The 21146-nt window shown below is 43.7% G+C and overlaps 1 protein-coding gene across 2 annotated transcripts in view; it reads left to right on the top strand.

Moving 5' to 3' along the window:
* The first annotated feature begins 1070 nt into the window (after window positions 1-1070).
* cadm4 (cell adhesion molecule 4) overlaps window positions 1071-21146 on the top strand; it is a 153098-nt gene continuing 133022 nt past the window's right edge. The window contains exon 1 of one of the 2 annotated variants that reach the window (XM_034120295.1): window positions 1071-1415. In XM_034120295.1, coding sequence (XP_033976186.1) covers window positions 1343-1415 — 73 coding nt within the window. In that variant the 5' untranslated portion in view covers window positions 1071-1342. Of the gene's footprint in view, window positions 1416-20070; window positions 20090-21146 lie in introns of those variants that run through there. The other variant, XM_034120312.1, reaches the window with a different exon arrangement.

The raw sequence follows: 21146 nt of genomic DNA on the forward strand, positions 1-21146 counted from the left end.
GATGAGAGAGAGCCCTAAACAGATTTGAGACCCATGACGTGATATTCATAATCTTACCTGAAGGCGGCGCCAAAGATGGTTTGAAAAAAGATAAAAAGTTCCCTTCAAGCCTCGCAGGCTACAAACCCATGGTATAGCAGTAGATTAGGAAGAGAAACAAAGAGATGCGGAATGAGAAACAATTTTCATAATGGAGAAGCAGCCTCTGACTGGAAAACACAATTATGGGCAAACTGTGGCCACAGCATGGGTAAAGTTAAAGAGCTTTAGTGGGACCTAATAAACCCTGACTTTAGATGAGTAGAAACACTGGTTCGTCCAGAGCACAAGTTTATGTTGCGGGTCATTACCGTCCATTGTGAAGGGCGATTTAACGGAATACACTCAGGTCTGTTTCCTGCTCCTTGATGAGTCCCGGGCACTCTTTGGAGACAGAGCAGCTTCTGCACCTTAATGTCCCCTAATCTTAAAGACTGCTGCATATTCTGATTTGGCAGTGAGTCAACATATAACATTTCCTCCAGTTTTGATCAGCAAATAATCATTAATAGAAAAGTAGCCTACAATATTTCAGAAAGTTATTGTTTGCCACCAGCCAACATGTGGGAAAGTGAATCCACATTGCATATACGCATGATTACTGACATTCAGATAAGCACACACTATGCTGATTTATTTAAATAATGTTTTGGAAATTGACTTCAGAATACACTTAATGACTGCATTATTGTCTCTTCAAACGACTAACATCTGATTCATTTTCGTCATCTTAATCATTGTGCCACACATCCTTTCTCGGTCCGTGGAGCTGAATTTGAAATAAATTGGTTATTTGTGCCGGGAAATTAATGTTGGTTATCAATCACGTTTAGAGCGAATTGATTTCAATTAATTGGAAGATGCACCCCCTTCCCTGCTCTCTTCGTGTATAGCCGATTTATTCCAGCAAGCCCAGCCCCTATCTCTCCTCCGCACACCCCTCCACCTGCTCCGGCTCTCTGCGATTGGTCGGAAACGCACACCGGCCCGCCCCATTGGAAATCTTTTAAATATATTTACAATGTAAAGTAACCAAGAAAAAACAGCCAAGCCATCATATCCAGTCATTCCAAGAGGGAGGGAGAGAGAATATAGGTGTGTGTGGGGAGGGAGCATTACAATGTAAAGACCTGCCATTGAGCGCTTCACTGAACACACACACTCGTCCACGCACATTACGCACTCACACACACAGACGCTGAAGGAGCCGTTGGAGAGTGGACCTGCGGGTTCATGTCACTCTGATTTCTCCAAGGAAGAGGAATAACGAGGAACAGATCAGAGGGGAATATCAGCGACAACCATGGCTTTCGCATCCGTTTGGAACTACTGCGTCCCCCTCACCATCCTCACCGTCGCCTGCCTGGTGCGCACTGGTAAGTCACCACGGAGAGAGTGAATGAGTGCGATGTGAATGAGAAGAGTGCTAAGCTGCCGCGATGTGTTGTGGCTTTTACCGAGCAAGTTTGCTTAAGTCCTGTAAGAAAACGCACAGGGCTTATTCTGACTTGACAGGCAGGGGGAAAGGGAAGTAAACGCTCAGCGCGGGACAAAAGCACGTGTACTTATAACCAGCTACAAACATCCTGCGGAATAAGGTTATTATCCACCACGGGGTAATTAGAAAACCCATTGCGCAAGTCTGGGCTACATCCGTATTTTCTATTTCAGTATGAGTCATTGTGTGGAGCACTTCTCGTAATCTTACAATGGAAATACCCCAACACATGTAAAAAGTGCAAGGTTCGCTTTCACTTTTCACCCACGCAGAAATATTTAATAAGCTCTGTTGTTGACCTGCTTGTGTCACGATATTGTAATTGTTTGGTGTTTGGAATTCACTTTGTCATAGCTGCTGCAAGAAACATATGTGCTGTAGGTGGAGAGCTCCGATTCTGACAGCCACATGAGAGCTCATAACAAATGCCCGCAGTGGACCAGACGTGTGTCACACTACACCCAGCAGTGTTTCGGTCACTGCTTTTATATGCTGCAGCAGTGTGATGGACTAAAAAGACCTTTGAGACCTCAACATCAGACACAGTCACAACTAACAATCAATTGTGAAGCATTGTAATGGCTCCTGCAGTGCCTTTTGTTGCTGTTACTCTTCCCACTGGACCCTCTCAGTGTGGGATAGTCCTGCATCGCTCCCTTATTGGCACAGTATATTTCATGGTCACTACCCTATGACAAGTGCATCTGTTGCAAAAATAGGGATTTGGATTAGGCTCACTCATGACTCTGAGGTATTTAGTGTCATCTGCTTTGAAGTGGTAAAATATGGTCTCATTATATTAAATACTAACCGGTGCTTCAGTAAATCTGACTGAGCAAAAATGGCAACGAGGAAGTGCACACGGATGTTTTCTTATTGATTTGTGTCTTGTGGTTGTTGTGCACTTGGGCTTTGGCTGAGTGGGGGTTGGCCATTGTCCCCGTCAGACCTTTGCTGTGTTATTCTGATGATGTCTCTTTTACATATGGAGCTCTACATTGCTCCATTGCCATTCCACCGGCTGCACTGACACCAACCTCACCATGGCCTGTGTATTGATTTTGTCCCTCGTGTGTTTGGTTCTATTTGTATGTCTGCGTGTTTAGCTGTGGAGGGTTGATTTATGCAAAAGTGTGTAGGCGTTTTGTATGTTAGTCTAACTGGAGTACTGTGTGAGAGCTTTGTGCAAGTGTGTGTCTGGGCGTCCATTTCTGAACTTGCTTGTGTGTTGCATGTAAATGTGCTTTATGTCTGTGTTTGTGTGCTGCTTACAGTGCCGGGGTTTTGCCTGAGCTGCAGGCAACCTCTGCTGGGGGCTGCTCACTGATCACTGCCATTAATCTAGCCGCTGACAGGGGCCTGGAGAGACAGGGGGCCGGGGGGTGGAGCGAGGGGTGTTGCAGGCAGAGGGTGGATGGAGGAAGGAGGGAGAGAAGGACGTGCAGAGATGGTTTGATTCACAACACCCTGCACAGGTGCACATATAACATGCTTAAAAAAAAAATCCTGATCACAAATCAACGCGTCATTTCTCTCTCCAAAGATGAAAATGGCAAAACTAATCTAGCAGAAAGCAAAAGGGAGAAAAAAAAAAAGGGTGGGAGGCGACGGGGATTTGTTATTATGCCAGAATAGAGATGGACAGATTGATTGGGCAGATAGACGGATGAGCAGACAGAGAGATTGAGAGGGTGCTGTGAAGATGGCGTGGCTGGGAGACTTGGCCCTCCTTTGAAGAACGAGGGAGAGACGGAGGGATGGAGGAGATGGAGGGAGCAAGAAAGGCAGAAACGAGCGAGGGAGGGAGGAAGGAAGAGTGGGAGAAGAAAGGCAGAAAGACTTCACAGTCTGTCTGACGGGCAGGCCTGAGGGACACACACACACACACACAATCACTCACTCACTCACAGTCAGCGCTGGGTGTTTATGCACAGTGCTCGGTTTGTGGGGGTGGCTGATCCACAGGCCAAACTTAAACCCCACGTAACAAATGCTGTTAACTCCACCTCTGCTGCTTGGCCACTCTTAATCGCTACCACGCATCCCTTCCATCACTTCCATTCTTCCACCTCCCCCCCATTTTTCTCCCATGCCTCCATTACCGCCTTCCTTATCGCTGTGTGCATTAAATCACCTCCATTTGTTTATTTGAATGTGTGCAATGAGAGCCATCCGTTTTCAGCTTGTTTCCCATCATGCTGTTTGGACCTTGGCTGGCTCTCTGGCGGGTGAAAAACGGCAGCAGTTGGACGTACTTGTGGGAGGAGATTTGAATACCAATTATAGTTTGTGTGTGTGTGTGTCTGTGTGTGCAAGCCCACACAGACACACACACAGACACACACACAGAGGCCATGCATAAATCAATGTCGCTGTGAGTCACAGAAGAGAGGCCTAGCGTGTAAACACAAACATCAAGGGAAATGCTGTACACTCCAAAACCAAAAATGTGGACGCGCGTGTACACACACATAAGTGCAGGAACACACGTGTACACATACACCTTGCCTACAGACAGCATAGTGCTTTAGAGTTTCTTTTGAACATAGGAAAAGGACTGCTAATGCAAGTTTGTCTAAGCCCAATTGCAGTTTTTGATGCTTGTCAGGCGCAATTTGCATCATGCCAGAGTTGAGATTGCCTTTCTACTTTCTTCTACATTGCGCAGTGCTTGCTGTTTCAGCGTCTATCTTTGTTCTCTAATGCGCAGAAAAAGTCTTCACAGCAATCTAAGGTTTATCCTTTGATCCAAACCTTGGAGGATAATTCCGCCTTAAAAAAAAACAAAAACTTGTCGACAGTTTAATTAAAAAGAGCGAGACCTCACTTCCTTGCTCTCTGCCCTGCTATCTGCCGGTTCACGGTGTACATTTGTGCTCGGTGAACAATCAGACTTCAGTGTTTCAGTCTCTCTTTTTTTCTGTGATCCCCTGTCTTTTGTAGGTCTCAATAATTGGACAAGCTGAACTTTGCAGACGGTGCTGACATGCCCGTCAATGGAAGAGAAGCTGAAATTAGCCTCTCTTTTTTTAAACAAAATGTCAAATTGTGCCGAATGCTGTCGTGCACAGTCCTGTTTGATCAACCGCTGCAGTCCTAAAGGGTCCTGACAGGGTGGTCCTCTATCTCCGCTGTGCAACTGCTCACACATAAGCTCCATAAACAAATTGGTCCGTGTCGCTTTTTGGGCAAGTCATGACTTAGAGAGTAACAGAGCTTAGTGTGGGCTGGTTTTATTCTCCCCCTGAGCTTTTATAGGTCTATTACTCAGAAGCAGAAGAAGTTCCTCGTCTCACCGTTTAGTGCAGGTGATGTATTTTACAGTAATTATCTCCTAATCTGCCCCCCAGTCTTCAATGCGATCCATAACTCCTTGTTTTGAAACTGCTGTTTGACACAATGATTGCATCTCAATAACCCCCTCCAGCTTTATAGGCCAGTGACTATTTTATTTTTACATCGACGTAAATAGATGTAAAGGGAAATAAGACCTGACAAGTTACTTAGTTTCTACTGCAAGGTCACTTCATTTGACGGGACCATCACATAACCCTTTTCACATCTCGTTTATGGCACCATGTTGCAGTCTGTTGTGTGTATGAGGCCTCATGATTGAAAGGGGCACAATAAGACACCAATTGGTAATTGAAGCCTTATATCTCATTTGACCATTTGTTTAATTGTCCATTAGTTAAACTTTCTGTCAATCTAATCAGGCCCGTGCTAATGTAGAAACACTCTTTATAGCTGCCACCTCATCTCCTTCCCATTACTATTCCCCAGACAGTGCCGCTTGTGATTATCATAATGGTGATCTATGTCGTCCTTACGTGTCGCTCTCTGAGAACAACTGGCGTTTCACCAACTTAGCTGCTGAAGTTTTTTAATGCTCAGTAGGATGCCAAGGACGTCTCCTCCATTTGCCGGCATTAGAGGCCTGCCAATCAATCCAGCGCTTTTAACTCCATCCCATCTGATTGGCTCAGTAGAAGAGAGTAACGTCCTCCTCTGGTGCAGCTTTCCATACCGTGACCTGATGTCCCCTGAGCCAGCAGCTTTTCTCCAGCCACTGACCCCTCTCGCTGTATATTTGCCTTTGCCACGGGAGTGTGAAATCAGTAAACAGCCGTTCCCGCCGCACTGCTTCTTGGCACAACACACAAAGGCAGTTGCTATGTATTCTTTCTACTGGGGTACTATGTGTACTAATGTCTCAAGCCAATCAAAGTTAAATAATGGTTAGGGCAACAGAGATGGAGGGAGAGAGAGGGAATCCTCAGTCTGAAAAAATAATTAAACAGGGAGGGGGGCATTCCTTGCTATTGGTGACACAGTTTCCATGACTAAGAGTAAACGTTTACCTCTTGCTTGGCCCTGGGCTTGTTGAACACCCTTCCTCATTGCAGAGACACCTGTCTTCCAAGCTCCCACAGGGCCCGGTGCTAACTTGGCTAGACAGCGGTCCCCAGTAGCGCCCGTAACCAAGGTGATTATCCCCACTCAGGCACCGCGGAGCCCTCACTGGTTGTGATTGGGCAAGAGAGACTGATTGAGCTGAAAAGGGCAAGTGCCTAAAATTGAAGAGCTTGGAAACTGTGTACTCTGCCAGTGCGGAGGCTAATACACACCCCATCTGGAAGACTAGATGTGGAGACGAGAGGAGAGGACCGCCGGTAATGAGGTGCTCGTCCAAGTGTGAGGAGGATCAGTGAAGGACTTAAACCCAGGTGAAACTGTCAAGGCTTGGCATGGAGGTTGCCAACAAGACCCCTGTTTCCCTTTTACCCTTGGGAGGTCTGCGTGTCCAGTGGAGGAGCTGATGAAGAGTGACCAGGCTTAGCAGGGGCACCAGGGGACTGATGGGGTCAGGGAGGCAGAGTGAAACAGAGGGGGGGGAGAGCAAGAGATGGCTGGCTGCACAGTGTATAAAAGAAGTGAAGGAAGGGTGTGAGGAGGGGGGGGCTTGAGTCACAGACCAGTGGAGCAAAGGAGAAAGTCGGGCAGAGAGAAGTCCAACAAACGAGTGAATGATTGCGGGATTTCAGCTCTGAAATGGGTGTTAAAAAAAAAAGACAAGGGAGAAGGAGAGGGAGAGCAACCCCTGCTGTGCCAAATGACAGACAAAAAAAGGAGAAAGGAGGTAAGGGGGAAATTAAGAGGGTGGTACAAAAGTAGAAAAGTACAGGGTGCTGGTGTGAGATAGGACAAGGTGGAGTAGGAGGAGAGACAGAGAGATGGATGGTGATACACAGAGATAAAGACAGAGAGAGGGCAAGCACAGCACTGTGTAGGTGACCACACCTGAGAGACTAGGTGTCATGATCGATGAGGTCACAGTGCACACACACACACACACACACACACACACACACACACACACACACACACACACACACACGCGCAAACAAGCATCGAAATTGTTTCCCAGAGCTCATGGCCAGTCCTCCCACTTTCAGAGAAGCTGCGCGGCGCTCCGACTCGGAGAATGAAACACCCACACACGCACAGGGCTATTCATCGGTCTGCCATTTAGAATCGTTCTTCCTATCATCGGCATTAATAGGTTGGCTTTGATGAGATTGTCGGAAGCTGAAAATTGCCAGTCAAAGCAGTGCACTATCTACTGGGAAATCAGATGGAGATTTTCAGAAGGCGGACAAAACAACGCTGAAGAGGTCTCGGATGAGTTTTCTATCTTAGGAAACTCTCACAATGTCTCTCCTACGAGTTTGGATTCATTTAAGCCATGATCAAGTCTCACATGGATAAGGTGGTTGTGTCCTTTGTAGAAACTTCAGTAAGGAAGTTATTTTGTGTCATCGGAACAGATAAGATTATTCTAATGAATCTTTAAATCATTTGAAGTTGGGAGAAATCAAAGCTTCAACATTTTTTATTGAGCATCACAAGATTATCAGAGATTACCAAATGTTACCACACATCAAGCTTTGCTGTGTGCACTTTTGAACCAAACGCTATCACTCAATGAAAGACGAGCGATAACGGCAGCTGCCAATAGATCAAACTCTGATTGCCCGACTACATTCTGGATAAATGCCAAGTGTTTGTTTAAAAACAGCTACTAAAAAAATATCCACTGCAGCTTTCACAATACTTCCCAGACACACCCTTCCTCTCTCCGCTTATCTCTATCTGACTATTCTTCATCTCTTACTCAGGCCTGAGACAACGGCTTCAACATAAGGAGTAAGCTTTGATCCACTTCATTAGCAAACCGTAAGCAACCATTCATTATAGGCAATTAATTAGCAGCACGCGAAAACAATCCTCGACAAGTTGTCCACTCTCCAACCCCCACTAGTACCCTAGGAAATAAGGTAGAGGGAGAGAGAGATGGCAAATAAAGGTGGAAGAAAAGGACTCGAAATGAGAGGAATAAGGCCCGCGGTCATGCTTAATGTGCTAGGGCGAGATTTACCACAATGATTTGCTGGGCTCTTTTGAGATTCATAAGGTCATCAATTCATGCTCTGCTTTCAGCTGGGCAAAACAAAAGTGAGGCTCTGCAGCCGGCTGCACTGAACTAAGGAGAGGAGAAGAGAAGCTCGGCCAAATTGGATTGGTGCTGCAATTGTTTCTGCAGAGATTGTTACAGTTGGCGAGTCCACTTAAAAAGTGGCCAAGCACCAACGACCTTGAGGGAAGCTCTGCTCGACACTCTACCAGGATTCATTTTCTCCTGTGTGGCTGGAGGGGCATTTAAGTGCATTCACCTCATTGGCCGTTAACAGGTACACCCCCTCATCTCCCATTAAGAGCACCAGCTGACTGAAGTGACGCTTTGACTCGTATTCACAGATGTGTTCCAATCTCCGTGTCCATCTGTTGGCTGAATAATGTTATCATGTTCTGCAGAAGGGCTGTGTCTTTACTTCCTGGCCGTTGCAGTAGAGGAGCGGAACAGCCACACAATCTGTGATCCTGAATGAGCTTGACAAAGGCCTTGGGCTTTGGGTGCAGTTGCGGAGAAACTGAGCTTCATAGCGACTGCCACCCGCCGAGCTATACTGCTTGCAGAGGCCGGTGGGGTTCTCTGCTCCGTACCAGAGTCATTTTTGCCTTTGTGGACTCGGTAGCCATGGACAGCAAGTGGTTTTTATTTCTGTAATATAGATCCTACAGTTTGGAGAGCCGTACAATACACACAGCACGACACTGTTGCCTCTTGACGGAAAATACAGTAACATACTTTATTGCAAGAGAAACCAATAAAAGAAAGCCGTAGGGGAATATTCTCTCATTCTTGATTATTTTCTTCTCTTCCCAAGGGCCAAGATGGCTGCCATCTGTCCTCCCATTTACCACAGCAACTGCTTTAGTCACCAAGCCTGCAGTTTCTTTTACAAGTGATCCAAAATGACACATGATACATGATTTTCATTTTAAAATGGGATTTTCACGTCATTAAAATTTAGGGATGCACTGAATTATTTGACTAACATTGATAGTGGCTTATAATTGCAATTGTTTTACTGCCATTGGCATATCTGCAATAAGATGATACCCACGATGGCAGTGGACAATGTTTATCCGTTTAGTCACATTAATGTTTTGCTGGCTAAATGTTGTTTTAGTTATTTGCTGTTGATTCAGAAAATAAGCCACTGGCTGGACACGACATTGGCATGATGAGGAGCATAAAGAGTGCCAGCGTGTGGTTGGATTTAATTTAAGAACAATGAAAATGTCAGCTCAGTGGGAGTATAACATTCTCTCGTAAAAATGATCAGCGCCATGCAGTTTGTAAGAAATGTTTCCCAGAAATGCAAACAAAACTGCTCTGGGACATTTTGAGAAACAGCCACTTCCCATTTAGCAGCAGTAAGTGCTCCATGCAGCAACACGACAGATAGCAACTGCTACTAAGAGAAATAGTATGCAACAAAGCGAGAGACATTTTCAACAAGGTTACTTTTAGTAAACATAGGTAGTTGTATAGCAGGGTGAAAAGGCTTTCAATGCATCTTTTCCATGTGAAAGAGGAAGGCTATTTGAAAGGTTGTTCTATTGAGTTGTAGAATTCATTCATTCCTCAGTTGTTTACTTTGCACAGAAATGTTATAAACGACAACAAAAACTGACTTTCGGCTAATGTGTTTTCTAAAACCTTGATTTTGGGCCATAATGACATACTCTGTGTATTCCTAAATAAAATGTACAATAAGTCAAAACAAGCATTTGAAATTAAGGAATAACACTTCCAAAAAAGACATACTTCATGCGTGCATCCAAGACTTTCAAAAACAAAGTGTAAACCTAAATTGCATCCATCCTTGCAGCCAAGCAGCATGAGGTGAATGGTTGACGTTTGCTTTGTGAGGCAGGAAATTGTGTCTGCCAACAAATATGAAGGTTTAACAATCTGAGAGGAAGATTATATGAGGAAGTGTGTGTCTTAAAATTGACTCGAAGTTAATTCATCAACGTCAGGAATTGATCAACAGAGATAATGGAGGAGACGTGGCCAATATCTGGTTATTATGTTACTGTTGGTTAGATAACGCTGCCTAATGCGGAACAAACTTTCTTGGATAAATGTAACTCTGGACGATTGAAAGTTTCATCAACTGAGATAAGAGTTTCAAATGTAATCAAACACGTTGAAAACTGATGGTCCGGATGACTTCAGTTAGTTTGTCAACTGTGCTACTTTCTATTCAGATTGAATACTTAAAACGAAAGTTAATTATAATTAAGCAATAGCTCACGACAGGCCGTGGTATATGCTCATTATATCACAGCTAAGGGGCGTGGTTCGGCCCGACGCGAAGCCAGTATATATATATACTGGCGGGTCACTTATACATTTCACCAAGGGCTCCATAAAGTTTATATTAACCTATAAAAATACATGAGCCATTATTGGCTGATCATATTTTGAATGATTAATCCTGCATTATTAATCTGAAATGTAATAAATTAAATAGATTTAGTGTACCAAAAAGTATTGCTTTTTAATCCTGGTGGAGCAGTACATTGAAATACTCCATTATAGTACAAGTACTTCAAAGTATCTGCAGTAGAGTTCTTAGTTTCTGTCTACCAATGTATTTATCATCACTTATGTATTATGTATTTTTTCCTTATGCAATTCACTCAACTATGACAGCATTTGTGACAGCGCACACTTCTTGTATATGCAATTATAACTGATGCTTATTTACCATGGAGATGGATTTGAGCTGCGCTGAGGGAAAGCGATTTATGAGCTTATGGGGAAAATTAAAAACAAACATAAACCATAGGTAATTAAAAAGCAGGTTGATCCCAAATGATGTATAACTCTCTGTCCGTGTTGCAGGAGTGAGCACAAATCTGTAGCAAAGTAGACAGGCAGGTTGGCAGTTTGGCTTACACACACATTTGCATATGCATGAATACAAACACTCCACTGCACTCGGGAGACTGCAGAGACCTTTTGGAGTTTCCAAACTTATTTACTGCAGCGTGTTGTGTCTTGATGCTCTGTGCCTTTTTTAAATGCCATGTACCCTCGCTGGCCTCTTTTTCATGAGCTTCCCTGGGATAGTTTTGACAAATAGAGGGACGCACCAGGTGATTGTGTTTCAAGTATACACAACATATTCCCAAATTCACACAGACAATGTTTTTTATACTTTTTTTTCCCCCAGTACGTTTTTTCCTTTCGGTCTCAAACAAAACCTGTTTTACTCTTAATCGCTGTACCTGCCATTTTCTCAACCTTGTTGTTTTTCCACGCTCCATCTGCCTCTCTTTTCCATTCTCCTGCAGTCTGGTTCAAGAGCCTCATCCGTAACTTACTGTCTTTTAGTTTTTCACTCAACATGATCACTCAAAAGCTTTTTCACCACTCCTATTCCCTCCCTGTGCATATCTTTCTGCGTGTGTTGCTTCTTAAATACCCGAGCCAATGCACTCCCTACATTCATGTGCTCTGGGCAGTTGTGTGTGTGTGCATTGGCTCCTGCTGTTCGAGAGAGTTTGCAGATAGTTGGAAAGACAGATTTTGGTGAAGGGAAGGAGGGACTTCTCATTGCCAGGATCCTTGTTGATGGATCTTTTGGATTCTAACTGTCTCTCCTGCGTCCCTGCTGCGTTGCACCCCTTTCCCGCCCCCTCCTCTCATACTGTAGCCTCAGGCTGTAGGGATGCCAGGGCCAGGTGTGGAGAGGTAGACAGTGAGAGGAGAGGAGAGCGGGAGAATTGACAGGGCCCAGGTGGCCAGCTTGAACGCCTGTGCTACTGCTTTCCCCTTCTCATTTGCATATATAAAATGGTTTTTTCCTTCTGTCCTCTCTCTCTGCTTCCATTTACTCTCGCCGCATCGATTCATTTTCAATATTGCATTTGTTTTCTCTCCGCCTCTTCTCCCGCCGCTCTTCTTGTTTCTCAGAATAAGTTACACTTCCTCCCTCGACGTTGAACTTTCTGTTGTCTTTTTATAGACAATTGCCTTTGCCCCTTTTTCTTTTTACTGTACCTCCAGATTTACCTTCTCTCCCCATCTCTTTTGCTCTGGGCTTGCTGAACTATGCATTTTACTTATGCTGCAGTGCAATAACCTGGAGGTGGAGGCTTATTCTCACCCAACGTACACTTCAGAGACTATGCAGTCCCTCCAACCATCTCCATTCATCTCCCACACACTTTTTCTGGCTCCCATGACTGTTTTTGACCCTATATCTTCTCTCCCACTTTCTCTTATTTCTCCCGAAGCATGTGCAAAACTTTGTTTACCTATTATTCAGCTCGTTCATATTTTATTCCCTCATCTACTTCCAATCTTTTGTTCAGGCCATTATTCACACACAAACACACACTTCATCACTCCCCTCTTTCTTCCTCTACTTTTTCCATGGTGCTCCCTTAACCTCTGTGCCATCTCACTTATCCATTATATATCATGATCCACCTTTTCTACTTGGCCTGCTCTTGGCATATTGGCCATTTTACAGTTGTCTGTGCTGCTGTGGAGGTGTGTGTTTGGAAGAGGCTGAGTAGTATTCTGCTCACACATGTAGGCACATACACATGCATCATTGTACTGGAGTTTTTGTCATGCCACACACACTCCTGACTAGCTTAGCCTGATCCTAAATTCTGCATAAGCAAGCACCTGCTCTAAGAAATATATATATTTAAATTGTTTGGTACTTTCTTCGAAATTCAATACAAAAATCTTGCTTTTGGAGATATGCCAGGTTCATATCTGTACAATTCTCCAGAGCTTAATGGAAGCCCACATATTCCACATAGGTGACACAGTCTGGCAGATAGCCACACACAGATTTGCACACACTCTCACACACATGCACACACAAGAACACAGCCATCAGGTTTCCTCAGAATTGAGTTATGTAGGCTGTCAGTCAACTCGCTTCCACTCACACAGCCGCCCGTCAGATGGTGCATATTTCGCATGGGGAAGGGACTCTATTACGGCGAAGGTGAACGAAGCAATAAACACGACACAGATACAGTGAGGCGCTCAGCAGCACTGCAGCCAATCACAGAGCCAGGTAGGTAGCCGCTCTGCTCATCCAGTTGTGAAGTGCCGAGAACGGCCAGGGGTGGTGGATGGAAAGAGGCGAGGAGGAAGACAAAATTATTTTATATTGAATGTAAAGCTAGGGGGGTAAACTTTGTCGCCATGGTATTACAGCAAACATATGATATCTGTCTGTAAATCTGTCCTGATTTTAAAGTTTGTCTATTTTAATCACGGTCACATGAACATCAGTTTGCATCAAACACCAGCCTTTTGTCTCAGATATATGTCGGGGCATTTCATGTTAATATGACTGTGCTTACATGGTGTACATAAGGTCATATAAACAGCAGCATGGGACTGACATGTCTGCAGAAAGCGCAAAAACAGTTCTCGAAGATCGTCCTCATATCCTATTTTAATCTAGATAAATGTGATCTGATTCTTTGTGTAACAGTATAATTACATGTTATGATTGTACATAGCTAGATCACACATGTATAGAGTGAGAAAATGATGTTATAAAAAGAAACATCTTTCTAAAAAAGGTGAGAGGAAGGTGTAGGAGAGCGAAAACCTGCCATCCGACCCTTCTGAAAATGATGTGGCAGCAACCAACGTACAGCGACCTGCCACTGAGGGGGACACAGAGGTGGGATGGATGCTGGCAGTGGGAGATGATAACAGCCCACCTTCATTTCAGCTCTCAGCATAACACACAGTTATATTTGGCTGGAACACACACACACACACACACACACACACACACACACACACACACACACACACACACACTTGACCGTCACTGGCAGCCACACGATTTTGGTCACCCACCCACACAGAGGACCAACAGCACAATCACACAAAACAGTGCAGCATTTGCCCAGGATGCATCTGTTGTTCTTTTCACTTTTGTGTGTGTGGGTTTATGTGTGAGGCTGATATAACTAACACCTCGCCTGATGGTGTTACCGCCATAAATGATGCTGTGGGTTGAATAAAAAAATAGGTTTCCTGGTTTATTACAACATGGATCTTTCTTTTGTGTGTCTTTGGACATCATTGCTTCTGGTTACAATAAGTCATTACTGAGATTTAGGAACACGCTAACCACAGGTCAAAAAAAGCGGTCTGATAATTATAAAGAACCCTTAGGTTAGTCAATCTTAATTGGAAGACAGAATAGGGATGACTTCCTGCATTACATTTGACCTACTGTACTTTCTGTAGTTATTCATGCGCACAGGTGTTCAACATTTCCAGGTGCGCTCGCTTCAGGTTTAAAGTGGTTTGGATTATCTGTCTGAGCAGTTGGCTAGTTTACAATCTGTCTGAACATCTGATAGTTTCTTGCTCCTTACTGGTAAATACAATCTTCTCATAACAATTAAAATAATGGCTAAATCTAAAAAAATAACATCTAATTTGTAATAAACAGGAGTTATCAACTTGAAGTGCTATCCCACTTCTCGGAGCGGAGACACAAATGTGCTCGTGATTCTGATATTTGTGCAGCCTTGGGCATGTTCACAAAGTGACAGGAAGTGGGTTACACATGTCAGGCCTGCCTACATTTTTTAAAAAGCATTTTCAAAAAGAGCAAGACAGCTGACAATTGTGCTCCAGCTTATCTGACAGGTGTTGTCTTACCAAAAGAAATGACATAACCTCCATCCTGCGGGGTGATTCACCTGAAATGTACGCAAGTTAAACATTTACTTATGATCCCGACAATCTGTTGCTGCTGATGGATCTAACAAACTTTCACATACTTGTAGTCGGTGATGTTCTGCCATACACCGCCCACACACACACACACGTACACACAGTTTCATCCATGCTGTGTTCCCACACACTTGTAGAGATGCAAGCCAACCGATAGAGGTCTGTAGATATAAATATTGAACATTCATGCAAATGCAAACAAACTCAGGCAGATGAAGAGTATCTAGTTTAACTTGCACACACACCATGCTGTGACAGTTTAGTATTCCCATTAACGGGCCTCACACACAGCTCCAGTTGATAACTACAGCAGAGGCAGGGGAGGAAGTGACTGCCTACTGAGAATCTAATAGTTGCAGCAGCTCTCTCACTCACCTCAGTTACCTTTCGATCCTATCCGTCTCCCTCCATCTTTTATTCATTTCTGTTCCCCTTAGCACATCCGTATTTCTCCCCGCCTCCTCCCATGTCTCCCTCTCTTCCCACCTTGTCCGCTTCAGAATTTACCGCCAAACGGCTTCAGGCAGTTCCTCCTCCATTTCTACCAGCTCTTCTCTCCCTCTGTGACTTTTTCCTCTTGACCTCCCTTTCTTTCCGTCATAGTGTCTTTTGTCTCGGTATCAAATCCCATTTTGTTTTTACTTGGCCCAAACCTCTCCGCCTTTCTTTTTCTGCCTCTCACTCCGCACCTTCTTTCATAAGTGTAAGTTGGCAGAGATTTATGGAGGTATAGTCTTGAGGAGATGGGAATACAAAAAGTTTCATGATGAGGAGGAGACGCTGCACTGTAAAGAATACCGAAAACACACATCGGCCAGCTTTAAATTATTCGTATTAATTGCCAGTGCGAAACGTATAGGTTGTGACACTCTTGTTATTGCTTTGTGTTATTAATACAATGAGTTACGGAATAGAGGGGCTGAAATCAATAAGCAGGCTTAAAGGGGGAAATGAAACAAGGCGAGGAGAGGACAGTGCACAGGGACAAACTTGGTGCAGTTCGGACGTTGTTATTAGTTGCTGCTGACCTTTTAATGAGGGTTATTTAACGGGCCAGGAAACAGGCGCACACAGCAACCAGCAAACTGAATGCTGATTTGCTTCTGCAAGAACAAACCAAAGTCTGACAAAACTCCTTTTATACCGAACTGAAGGCAATGGGAGTGAAATATGAAGGTGCCGAAAAAAAAAAAAAAAAGGACTTGGCCAAAGCCCTCCAGCCTTCTCACCCCTAACCCCCCCCCCCCCCCCCCCCCCCCCCCCCCCCCACGCTCGCTTGTGTGCGTCATTTGTTTCACTTTTATCCTCATTTACTCTCTGGGCCTTTCTTTATCACTCTTCCTCTCTCTCTTCCCTTTTCCCACAGCGGCTTTCTTTTATGGGAAATGTATTCATTACAGGACGATAAAGGCCTGATTGGAAAGAGCGGACGGTCTTTCAGAACACCGTGTTAAAAAGCAGGACGGAGAGAGTGTGTGATGGCATTACACTCATGATATCTTCAGTAGATTTTCTCTGCACCGCTGCTTACCCCTCAACATCCTATCCGATCACCTGGAACTGAGCATTGTTTTTTCCGCTATTAGAGTCGAGGAGAGTTCTAGGGAATCTGCTGCACTGCAAAAATAATACGGAGCGATTCACTGTTCTGAATGCAACGCGGGTTTTCAGAGACACTTTGCCGATGCTATATTTACATTTAACAATCGTCTGGATCTGAGTGTGACACTCGTTCAATTATGTGATGTGTCTCCCCCGTGTAAACATAGCACGGCGGTGTAATGTAATTCACGGCTATAAAGACATTTCAAGGGTGGATGACAGAGATGGATGGAGCAACGCAGTCACAGAAGCTCATCTGCATGGTGTTAGTTCAGCCCGGGTTATCACTCCCAAATTTTCTTTCCATTTTTCCCTGTCTACTTTTATTTTCTCCCCTACTCATAAAGATTATGACGTCTCAAGTTGTTAAAGGGACCCTAATATGCTATCTGGTGTTTTCCCTTCACTGTGTTCTATAGGTTTTTGCATGTAAACGGTCTGCAAAGGCAAACATCCCAAAGTTGCCTCCAGGGGAGTTTCTCTCAAACATTGCCTTAGAATAGGCAGCTATTTCTATCTGGATGATATATTGTATCCAGTATATTTATGCAAAACACTGAGCAATGTATGAGTGTGACTGGAAAAGGGCCAGTAACACACTACGCATGAAAGAAAATAAATTTTTTGTTTACCTTTTTTCTTTTTCTTTGAAAAGATGCCAAATGTGGTGACATCATCACTGGCATCCCTTCAGCCACTATTAATGATTAGACCGGACCATATAAGCAGCAGACACTTTTATTGCATCCTGGCACAGACGAGCGCAGTTGAATTTGATTGAAAAACACTCTGGTATCTAAAACAATACCAAGTGTACCCTGCACTACATATCACAGTCAACATCCTATACAAGCCTCTGCAGCAATAACAGTACAATAAGTAATATTGTAAAAACAAATAGTCAAGTGAAAGGAGACATATTGGTCGGGGAAATGGCAGTATCCTAAAAGACAAAAGAGGATGTATTTTGATTAAAAACTCTATTTTAGTGTCTTTGTTTCCAGCATCCAGTGAAACAGGTTATTTTTGAAAGATTGCCCTTGTAAATCACATCTGATATTTAGTGTAAACACCTGTCATGAAGATTAGTCAAACGTCAGGCTAAATTAAAGGACTAGTCAAGCACACCTGAGAGCATTTCATCGAGGGTGCTTCCCAAAGTGTGAGCTCATGTTGCCCATTTTGCACAAAAGTCGGATTTAGCGCAACTGAAAGTGCAAAGCGCTGTCAGCACTGAAGAATCTGGCCTGCAGGTGTTTACAGGTGTAGACAAGTGTGCTGTGAGCGCTCTGGGGCCGAATCAAACTCTGTAAAAACACACAGACGCAGAAATATGCATGTGCAAACACGCTGCCAGATGTATTAACCTGTGTACACATTGTTCAGCGAAATTCATCTCATGTCGGTGTGAAATTGTGCGCAAGGGCACACGTGTGACACTCCTTCGCACAATTATCCAATAATGGAAGTCAACAAATCCCTGTAAGATATTATCTGGACATAAAACATTATAAATATATAATTTTTTGCTTAATCTGGCATTGGTGAAAACCCCTGATGGCTTCACAGCAGTCGTTCTTGTAATTATACACTTCCATTACACACTGATATTAGCCCTAACAGCTTGTAATACTATATACTCGTATGCATGCTATTACACATACTTTATGATTGCATATCTACAAGTACAAAATCATCATGTAGAAAGTAGGAAGTGAATGCACTGATGTTTGAATGTTACGTGGAGCTGTGGAGACTATGTTGAGACCGACAGCATGATGTGCTGGAAAGATTAAGTCTGCAAATGAAATGTAGCCCAAAGCCCAAATTTCCTCTTTTATATTATCGCTTCTCTCTCTCTGCAACATTTGCTGTTTCGCAGTCAGGTCAGCGCACTCATGAAGGTCTTTGTGAGCTCCGTGTAAAGCAAGTGTGGAGGTTAGTGCTGTAACGATTACTTGATTAACCGAGTAGTCAGTAGACAGAAAAAATTAATTGACAATTATTTTGTTAATTAATGAAGTGTTAAAAGCACCGTGTTACACTTGGAAGACTCACAGAAGAAGCGTTAACATCGAAGCAGCAGAGATGTCTTGACTCTTTGTCCCAGGCTGCAACACAGGCGCTCTGTTAGCTGAGGTAACCCTGATGACATCACGATGACATCATGTAAGAGGTCATTTTTCTCAGACTTGACAAAGCTCCTTCAGAGTCACACAAGACATTATGCAACTGTTTTTCTAAGGAGGATTAGTACTAACCGCGACAAGTACACTGACCTTGTCGATTTTAATGAGGGATTGACAAGACAAGACGTTTGTTGGAAAAGTGTATGCAGTCAGAGTAATCTTTTTTTTTTAGCTGCCAAGCAAACTTTTCAGTGGTTTATGCTTTTCTAATCTGACAATGCTTGCATTTTGTATCATTAAAAATTGAATTTCTTTAGACTTTTGATTAAGTAGTCTGACCCCTTAAAAACAACCTTCACATGTATTGACAGGCTTGCATACAAGACACAAACTCACACTATTATCACTTATTATATATATTTTTTTTTAAAGTAGCGACTAATCAGTATGGATCTCAAGTCTGCAAAGATTTACCTTCAAAATCCATCCGTCCAAATGACCCAGTTCACTTGAAGTTTAATCCATCAGTTATCACCAAAAACTGTTAAATGCAACCGCGTTATTCACTGCACGGCACAAAGGGAGAACGAGAGTACGTTATAAATCCGATGGCAGATATTTTCACCTGTGCATCTTCACTTTGGCTTTTTCATTCGAGTGTATTAATGTGTTTCAAGACAGAAGTGGGTGTGTGTGTGTGTGTGTGTGTGTGTGTGGGATGGATCTGCGTGTGTGTGCCCAGGCTTGTGTTTGTTGCTGTTTCGGTTTTTTGAAAGAGTACAAAGAGCTCGAGGTGGGAGTGAAAGCTCAGCCTCGAGTGCTATAGGCCTCTGATGGAGAGATTAGAGGAGAGAGCTGCGAAATAAAAAGTGTTAATTAAAAGCAGAGAGTGGAGGTGTGGGAGAATCAGCTAAGAGAGATAACATAGAGCCAGGGAGGTGAATACAAAAAAGTATTTACCTGCACACACACACACTCACTCACACAAACCCATTTCAACCTGAAAAGATAGGAGATGAGGGAAAAAATGAGCGAGTTAGTGATGTGTGCAAAAAGGGAGCAGCAGCGAGTAGGAGGCGATGGGAATAAGGGATTAATTGAATCTCATTATAACCATGCTTTTTGTTGTTTACATTTGATGCTCAAATGTAAAGAGTGGGCTGGTTTAAAGGGGTTTTTCTACTTGTTCCAGGAGGTCAAATAAGGCAGGTTGTGATAGTGAAAGCCATAAGAGCTGCGATTGCAGAAGAAGAGGAAGGAAACTATTTGCTGCACTTCCTTTCTTCATGATTGAAGTCAGGCATCCAAGATGTTTCTAATCGCACCGTAATCACAGGCAGAAATAATGTTTGTGTCTGAAAAACGAGAAAAGGATAGAACAAGGTGGAGGAAAGAGAGACTGAAGGAGGCAGAATGTCAGCTCATAAAAACCGATTGAACCGACAAAGTTGGGAGTTATTCGGGGGGGGGGGGGACGGATGGGCGGCGCTGGAAGGAAGTTGCCGAGGTGGAAAAGGGCAGAAGGAGAGAAAGCATGAACAGAGAGCGGCAGCGAGCAAAAGGGATTAATCGAAAACGGATTTTAATCCCGCCGGTGATATTAGGGTGAGTTATATTTGGGGGGTGCCAGGGGGGCGAGAGTGGGGGGGGGAAGAAAGAAAGAAGGAGCGAGAGAGAGAGAGTGGAGGGAGGGGGGATTACATCTGTAAATCATTGTAATGACATCTCTCCTCTGCATTAGGGGGCAGCCAGGAGGCCAAACAAACAGTGTGTAATTAGAGCAGGGGAATAGGAACCAGAGATGACGAGAAAGCGGGGGCAAGGGAAAGCCATTTGGTAAAGTAAAGGATTGGAACTAGAGACCTTTGCACAATAATGGTTATGGCTCTCATTATATGGTGCCGCTGTTAAGAAATGAGACCTGACAAAGTCTGTGTAACCACTAAGGAGCAGAATGATGAAGCTGCGGGCGGTGACGTCATCGCCGTGATGAGGAGGAGGATGGTTGAGGTGATAATGTTAGACACCATCCTCCTGGGTGGGTGATGATGGTGATGAAGATCCCGGTGTAATGCTGATTATGATTATGATGGTTGGAGCTATGATTACAGTAATGGAGATGATAAATGTGATGACAGTGTCATGGTTGCCAGTGCTGTCAGTTCCGCTAATTATCCATCCATCCAATTTCTATACCCGTTTCTCCTGTGCAGGGTCACAGGAGGGCTGGAGCGTTTCCCAGCATGCATTAGGTGAGTGATGAGAGGTATATCACAGGGTTATCTCACACGGTATAGTCATGGCCTCACGTTAACGCCATTAGAGTTTCTAATTGAACCTGAACTCTTCCTGAACTGGACTGTTGGAGCGAGTTGGAGCGCTGCGCTGCTAATTATTTTAGCTAAATTCAAACTATGTTTTTGGCTGTTCCACATACTTGTGTGTCTGAGGAGTCCATAAGCTCTTTGGGTTTAGTAAAAACAGGGCAGTATTCTGAAAAAAAAGTATCCAAGCTTTTCTTTCATTCCCACAAAAACAGAAAAGGAAACAAAAAATTACAGGATTACCTGAAGCTTATATATAACATTGTAAGTATGAGATTTTATTTGGACTACAGCTACCTCTTTTTTTAAACTATTGATTCATCTGCGGATTGTTTTCA

The sequence above is a fragment of the Trematomus bernacchii genome, unplaced genomic scaffold (assembly GCF_902827165.1).
Source record: "Trematomus bernacchii unplaced genomic scaffold, fTreBer1.1, whole genome shotgun sequence".
NCBI lineage: Eukaryota > Metazoa > Chordata > Actinopteri > Perciformes > Nototheniidae > Trematomus > Trematomus bernacchii.